This window comes from Mizuhopecten yessoensis, unplaced genomic scaffold (genome assembly GCF_002113885.1).
Source record: "Mizuhopecten yessoensis strain PY_sf001 unplaced genomic scaffold, ASM211388v2 scaffold10755, whole genome shotgun sequence".
Lineage (NCBI taxonomy): Eukaryota > Metazoa > Mollusca > Bivalvia > Pectinida > Pectinidae > Mizuhopecten > Mizuhopecten yessoensis.
The window spans coordinates 81,012-89,545 of NW_018408705.1; the positions used below are offsets into that span (position 1 = coordinate 81,012).

Below are 8,534 nucleotides of genomic sequence, written 5' to 3' on the forward strand. Positions count from 1 at the left end.
TATACAGTACGGTATTATTTGTGCAAATTTTCCATTTGAAGCTATGTTAATTTTGTTCATGTTAATGTATATTAGAAATATAAGCAATCACTTTGCGACTTTTCTTCATGTAAATGTATATGTATGCATTTCACTGTGTTTTTCTATTTTGCCTTCAAACTACTTTGTTGTCACAAATGTGCATATAAATAAAAATAAAATAAATGTTTTTTTGTTTTTTTTTGCACTTGTGGCTACTTGTGATTGTCGTGATTCTTGCAATCAAAACAGTGTGTATTTACAAAGGCGCAATAAAGAATCGAAATTGACATTATATTTACATTAGCAAAGCTTGATGTCGATGCTGAATTGAAATACTACTGATCAGTGAATTAGTACCTCCGGCTATGTGTATTAGTGGTACTGTCCAAGTTGTATTTGCTGTATATGTTTTGTGTACTTCTGTATAATGCGATGTTTTTCTCTTTGTTACATGTTACAGACTGACGACAAAGGCATGTTCGATACCACTTTGTCAGAGGAGCACGCCATAACTGCTCAGACGTGCGAACTGGACAAGGAGTCTGTATGGAATCTGTCTCTCGCTAGTATAGACGCCATCTTCGCTGATGACGACGTCAAACATACGCTTAGAAACAAATGGCATTAACCAAATCCAAGTCTAAATATCAATAAATATGGGTTGTCCGGTGATGACACTCGTCGCCTTTAACGATCAAATCAAACGATGCTGAAGCCACTGACACCAAAGAAATCCATACTGCCATTGCTTGTATTGTGCAATGTGTATATTTGTCAAAGCTCAGTGTGATTTATATAGAAAGTAATCTACACGAGTAGAGGCGAACAAAAACTCTGCCGAGAATTCATTGCATGTACATTTGATATAACGTGTATTTTTGAATTGCAGGATTAGACTGAAATTCCTTGTTTGTTTATTCATTTCTAAAATTGTAACTTAGTTGCAAAAAACTAAAAGAGGATAATGATCAGCTAAAGCTGATCAAGGTACTGACGAAATGATACCTACCAGTAAATATTCATATTAAAAACTTACATATATCATAAAGAGTCAGAATAAATTGCTTATAAGATGGAAAATCCTTCTCATGTGAGATTTGATGACTTTCAAATTAAATTTCAGCTGGCAGTATGGATTTGTCTGATCTACAATTTCGGAACTTGAGTATAAAATGAAAATAAATAAAACGTCCTATTTAAACCTGCTGTCGACAAACAAACATAAATGCAAACTGTTGGAAGAAAAAACGTATCTAATGATACTAGTTGTAAACAATATTCATCATAAGGAAAGGAAATAAAAGTTACGACCACAACGACTCGAACTCGCAATCTTCCGATTCGAAGTCGGACGCCTTATCCATTAGGCCACGCGGTCTTTTCAAATGATGATACATGTATTTCAAATAGACACCTCCTTTTTATAAATAACACAAATTCCGTGGAAATGATAATTTTGGGTTAAACACTTATAAAACACACTATTTAGTAGGCAAAGTGACCTGTAATAACCCATCTAGGGTTATAGGGTTAGGGTTGTAGATGTTTGTTTCAATTAAAAACACAGTACATAAATTTACACTTATTAGTATGTACATGTAGTTCGCTGATTTCAACTTGTTTACTTAAAAGTAAGCATGTAAATGCACAATTTATGTTATAAAGATAGAAATCAAAGAGTATATGCCGATTTATACTGGCGTTATATGATATCATATGGATCAATATCACATCAAAAATGGAAAATGATATGGCTGGTTTCTTGGTTAGAGTTCAATGACGACAAAGAGGTGATGTCGGCACTTGACAGTTTGTTTATACAGAAAACTCACACATGTATGACTCCAAAGTGTGGAGAGATTATTATACACCAGTGTATGCCGAACATTTAGACTTGTTGACAACTGGACATTTATTGTCGTACGAAATGCCAAACAGCTTAATGTGTAGAGGCAAAGGATACGAAATTTCGATTTAAGCACATCATGACGTCACAACAAGCCCTGCTATTTATACCATAGATATTTTTGCAGCAAAGTAGTGCTGGAGCTACATGTACCATTACAACGTGCATAAATCGTGGGTCTCTCATTCAATTTATAGTTTGAAATATCAGCTGTGTAGAAAAAAAACAGCTTTAATGACAACATCAATTGAATAGCATCGCATAGCACGAACAGTCCCCCGACGCTTGAATGTTGCACCAAAAGGACTCCTGACGCTTTACTGTTGTACCAAAAGTCCTGTCGATGCTTGAATGTTGCACAAAAAGTCTTCTCGACGCTTTAATGCTGCACCAACAGTCCCCCTGACGCTTTAATGTTGTACCAATAGTCCCCCTGACGCTTTCATGCTGCACCAACAGTCCTCCCGACGCTTTAATATTGTACCAATAGTCCTCCTGATGCTTTACTGTTGTACCAATAGTCCTCCTGATGCTTTCATGTTGCACCAACAGTCCTCCCGACGCTTTAATATTGTACCAATAGTCCTCCCGACGCTTTAATGTTGTACTAATAGTCATCACGACGCTTTAATGTTGTACCAATAGTCCTCCCGACGCTTTAAAGTGTACCAAGAGACGCTTTAATGCTGCACCAACAGTCCTCCCGACGCTTTGATATTGCGCAAGCAGTCTTCCACCTGTGCAGCTTAAGCAGCTTAATAAAAAAGTATAAAATCACATTTGAAGAATGTGTGCAAAAACAGCGAACTTGTGTGCAAAAACAGCGAATGTCTTATCTTTTAAACATTTTGCTTGCGTCATTGATGACATTTCAGTTATAAAGAACAATTTCGTGCAACCGACATTTACGAGAGAGGAACCTGATGAAAAGTGACACTTCGCTGAGACTCGGTGACACAAGGTGTATTCATGCACACCATGACAGGACGACCTCATGCAGTGTCGTGTCATTAAAACATTCAAACCTATGGATAGGACGCAAGGCAGCTTTTTTGTATAGTTTCAACTGTGCCATTTTAAAATGACTCCAACTGTTGACAAGACGTTACAACCAATCTGTTTGAAGCAGGACACCTTATCTCTTCTGTCTCGCTGTCTGTGCAAAACTCTTGTTCATTTCATTCAGATTTCAGCTGCATTGACAAATTCTGACGTATCAATAACTGACGTCGTGATGAAAAATCCAAAATCTGACTTGCAATATGTACATTTGTTTCTTTATGTATTACAAACTGGTCTGGAAGGATGTCATTCCACTTATTTTTACTTGATGTATAACTTAGGAAATGTTGTCGGGTCTGATGCGTATTAGTCTTAATGTTGGCACCGTTCACATCCTTATTTCAGCAATACATTCTCATCACACAATGTTTTATAAGTTAAATAAATGCCACAAATAGACGGAGACTGTGTGATGTGATGATTAATTAACTGTATTGAATATAATATCTTCCGATTTAGTATGAAGATTTCTCATTTGCCTTGCTGTTGTCCCCTAGTTAATTTTATCTATTCATTATTTGTTTCTTCGTTCTTGTTTCCAATTGATTAAAGATATTGATTTTTTGAAACTTTGGTTGACTTGTTTTATTTTTATGAAATTCTTAAGTCTTCTTTATTTTCATGGCAGCGACCAAAGATTTTAGCCGTTATAGGTACGTCATATCCTGACAATTTACCACCTTCCTTGTTGCTCTTGTTTAATGTGTAATGAAAAAATGATCATGACATGACCGACACGAATTTATAATCTTCTTTATGGACGTCTTGGTCTCCAGTGAGCTTCACGGTTGATACTGATCTGAACATTGAACAAAGAGGTTTACTTTGTACGAACAAATTCGGAAGTTAATGCTTAGGATGACGAGTGCTCACAGCAGCTGTCTCACAGGAACACAAATTGTTGTTTTCATATAAAAAAGTTTCGAAAGAAAGGTATTAGGTTGTAGCACATATATAAGTCACATACATGAGTGTCCTGATGTCATATATCAAATAAATACAAAACATTATCGAAATTATAGAAAATAAATGTGTGATTACAGAGACTGGGCGGCTATGGGTTTGTCATCAACAGTGGCGTGCTTAAAAGGGATAGGGAAGGGGACTTGTATGTAACGAGTACTACTGAGGAAATGAAACAAAATTGAAATAAAGCCGGAATGTTTTTCATACATATTTGAAAAAAATGCTATCATTATAGATGTATTTTAAAATAAAAACCCGAAGAAGTTAATGAATTTCTTTTGAGCTAAATGTTGAGGTCTGAAGGTTAAATAAAAAGAAAATAGTTCTCAACAAAAACTATAAGACTACAAAAACTCGAACCCGCAATACTCCAATTGACACAGGCGCCTTATCTATAAGGCCTTTCTGTCTGCGCAAAACTGTCTTATTTCATGCAGATTTCAGCCGATTGACAAATCCTGGCATTCTGATAATTTACTTCGTGTTGAAAACAGAATGATAAGTCTGACTTGTAACATAACCGTATATGTACCACAAACTAGTTTGGAAGGATATCATTCTACACAATTTTACTTGATGAATATCATTGGAAATGTTGTCGGTTGCTCTCGAGTCTGATGCGTATTAGTCTTAACATTACCACCATTCAGATATTTTTTTCTCTCATCACACATTATTTTATTAGTTAAATACATGAAGACAAATGGGAGGAGACTGTGTGATGTGATGATTAATTAACAGTGTGGGATTATGATCACGCACTTGTTAGGAAAACATGCAAGAACATCATTTTGGAGATTGTGGACTGATTGGAAAGCACATTAAAAGTAGACATATGTGTTCATTGCAAGTATATCCGTTGTCTGCAATCTTTACAACATAGATAGAGACAGCGCCTTATTCCCACTGTCTAGCGTTTACAGTGCAGGGATATTTAGGAAATATGTTATTTGCATTATGGTTCACATGTATAATTCCGTTGTATATTTCAATTCGACCAGCAACAAATGGCTACTTTCTTCATCATGCTTTCCATTATTATCTTCGCTCACTGGTATAACTTTACAGATATATGTCATTGTTGATTTGAATGTGTTTGCTGGTGAATGATGTGGACTGTTCTATAATTTATCATAGGTGTGGCTGGACAATGACATATTGGTTTGGTTGGTTTAATTTTGTTTAACGTCCAATTAACAGAAAAGATCAGTTAAGGGCGTGTGTGTATGCAGAAGACAGGGTATGTTGGTGTATCATGCCTCCTTGTGATAGCGCAAATCTGATGCTGTCTATATTATATAACCATAATGTTTTATTTTGATTGATATCTAATGGGTTAGAATAAATACAATTCATATTGGTATATCTTTAAAATCCCAGAAGAAACTCTTGCCAATTACATTTTTGTAATACTTTTATATACTTACAATAATAAACAAACCCCAGACCAAAAGGTTTTCTGTCGGACGCATGGAAAACATAGGAAAAATTCAACTTAATGCACAAAACATTGGCGTACGACCACGACGAGACTCGAACTCGCAATCTTCCGATTCGAAGTCGGACGCCTTATCCATTAGGCCACGCGGTCTATACAAAATATCATATAACCNAAGAATTAACGACATCTCAGGACCGAATGTTCTATACAGAAACAAACTGTGATGGTGATGGACGTTTTAAATGTAACAGGTAATCGAAATAATCACAAAAATAAGAAAGAAAACACAGGTTTGAAAATGTTTATATTCTAGAAAACCAAACAAAGTAAACATTCACAGCCACATTTCGTCCATTCAGAAATCATCAGCTGGTAGTAAATATTAAAACACCGAAACCTCCACGTCTGAAGTGTTCAAAATCACATTAAGAATTCACGTAATTAATAGAAATGGTGATTATATATGCGTATCTTCGGCCAATAGCACGAAGATGGTTACACACTGGAATGTTCAAACATTCGTATTACACTGTATCACCCTACGTTTGTATTCATACATTGTTTATCAGTGATATACTACACATATATATGAGAAGAAATCTTTAATATACTATGATCATAAAGTGTATAGTAGGATCACAATGACCTGTCGCATCAGATTCTGTCTACTGTATTGACAAGAGGCTTACATTAGTAGATATATCGTTCAGTGATGGCCCTTATAGGGTACAGTTTAAGCGATAACCTAACAATAGGTGGTAGAGTTGGAGGAGGGCATACATGCATCTACAGTCTATGCAATCGCTTGTTATACAAAATGAAATTCCTCAACAAAAAATAACTAATATTCGACCACGACGAGACTCGAACTCGCAATCTTCCGATTCGAAGTCGGACGCCTTATCCATTAGGCCACGCGGTCTATATAACATTGTCGATAACTGATATTTATTAATATATCGTGGGTTAGAATAAATAATAAGCTTATAAGTACATCTTTAAATTCTGAGATGAAATTCTTGTCAATAATAATGTAAATACGTTTATATATTAATAAAGATACACCAAACCAAACAGTTTCATGTCGGACGCATGTAAATTACTTCACTTTCGGCGTAAAATCATGATCAATGACTACGAATTTGACTGATTGCGAACAGCAGATCTAACATTTGTGTAATTTCTGTGAAAATTACTGACTTACTGAACAACAAAACCGCAGGTGTTCGAAAACTCGGACGAACTGAACACTGGGACATGATAATTGTAACAGCGATATTTGGGGCTTCCGGTAAAAATGCCACCCTAATGATGATATATACGAAAAGGGTGGAAAGCTCTCGATGTCGAAATTTCCACCCAACTTAGCTTTTTTGTATCAAAAATAACATTTCTAGTTGATGAACAATGAAATGCTTGGTAACGTTGGAACGATGGTTATGTTTTCTTTTAAAAAGCTCCTAAATGAACGTAAAATGTGTTCTCCTTCCGCTAACATGATCTCAATTTTCTTCAAAAACACACGCCGTTTTCGAGTTGGCTAATGAAATGCATACATTGTAACAAATGAAAGCGGTCATACNCTTTATTATTCATACAAATGTACCAAACTGATGAATCTGATTCCGAACAATTCAACATTGCTTTTAATAATGTCATTGCGACTAATCGTTCATTGGCATAGATCACTAGTGTTCCTGGTTTGGCTAATGAAATGCATACATTGTAACAAATGAAAGCGGTCATACACTTCTACAACACAGTGTTCTGACGCATCGTTTTTTAGTGTTTTAACACGTAGTTATGGAATAAAACATTAAATCATATCGTTGTCATACAAGGCATAATTTATGAGCGTTTGTGGGTGTTTAGTTAAAACATAAAACACAATTCACAAAACATTGGCGTCCGACCACGACGAGACTCGAACTCGCAATCTTCCGATTCGAAGTCGGACGCCTTATCCATCCATGACAGTTTCGAACACGTACATTTCACAAGAAGTGTCTTTTAGGTGTCAATTACAAATATGTATTAAATACAATTTAATATTTACGACCTAGTTTGTTTTGAACACAAAAACATCCCGTTTGTTTTCAAAACAAACTTAGTCTTTATTATTCATACAAATGTAGAAAACTGATCAATCTGATTCCGAACAATTCAACATTGCTTTTAATAATGTCATTGCGACTAATCGTTCATTGGCATAGATCACTAGTGTTCCTACTTCTAAATGGTACTGACCAACTTAAGTACCATTTAGAATAGTTTGGCTTATGAAATGCATACAATGAAACAAATGAAAGCGGTCATACACTTCTACAACACAATGTTCTTACGCATCGTTTTTTAATAATAACGTAGTTATGGAATAAAACATTAACTGATATCGTTGTCATACAAGGCACAATTTATGAGCGTTTGGGTGTGTATAGTAAAAACATAAAACGCAATTCACAAAACATTGGCGTACGACCACGTCGAGACTCGAACTCGCAATCTTCCGATTCGAAGTCGGACGCCTTATCCATTAGGCCACGCGGTCTATAACATATAACCATAATGTTTTATTTTGAATGATATCTAATGGGTTAGAATAAATACAATTCATATTGGTATATCTTTAAAATCCCAGAAAAAAACTCTTATATAACTTTTATATACATGTAATAATAAACAATTAAACAATTTGACCGATTTCATTCAGGTGATCTAGCATTTGTGCCATTTGTGTCAAAATAACTGACTAACGCCCCACATACTGAACAACAAAACAATTATAAATGTGGGATAATCAGGACGATGGCAATGATTTGGCAATTGGTACATAGCTGTACCTATTTTGAATAAAACACATTTTCTTTTTTGTTTGTTATATTTGCTCAAAAACATCCTCATTTCATCATTAAGAACTGTGGCGTCTTCCTAAAGCTGAAAACATATCCTTGTGTTCATTAAATGCCTAAAGAATGACAGTTTCGAACACGTACATTTCACAAGAAGTGTCTTTTAGGTGTCAATTACAAATATGTATTAAATACAATATAACATTAACGACCTAGTTTGTTTTGAACACAAAACAAACTTATCCTTTATTATTCATACAAATGTACCAAACTGATGAATCTGATTCCG

General features: G+C 35.2%; 1 protein-coding gene and 3 non-coding genes across 4 annotated transcripts in view; 1 reads left to right on the forward strand and 3 right to left on the reverse strand.

Annotated features, from left to right (window-relative positions):
- Nucleotides 1-654, forward strand: part of LOC110462166 (adenosine deaminase-like protein) — a 54,849-nt gene extending 54,195 nt beyond the window's left edge. Inside the window, exon 9 of the mRNA XM_021516013.1 lies at nucleotides 482-654. Coding sequence (XP_021371688.1) covers nucleotides 482-649 — 168 coding nt within the window. The 3' untranslated portion in view covers nucleotides 650-654. The remainder of the gene's footprint in view (nucleotides 1-481) is intronic.
- A 4,819-nt stretch (nucleotides 655-5,473) lies between these two features.
- Trnar-ucg lies at nucleotides 5,474-5,546 on the reverse strand. The gene has a single exon. It is a non-coding gene; the product is annotated as a tRNA-Arg (tRNA).
- A 699-nt stretch (nucleotides 5,547-6,245) lies between these two features.
- Trnar-ucg lies at nucleotides 6,246-6,318 on the reverse strand. Its single transcript has one exon. It is a non-coding gene; the product is annotated as a tRNA-Arg (tRNA).
- Nucleotides 6,319-7,871: 1,553 nt separating this feature from the next.
- On the reverse strand, nucleotides 7,872-7,944 carry Trnar-ucg. The gene has a single exon. It is a non-coding gene; the product is annotated as a tRNA-Arg (tRNA).
- Between the last annotated feature and the right edge of the window lie 590 nt (nucleotides 7,945-8,534).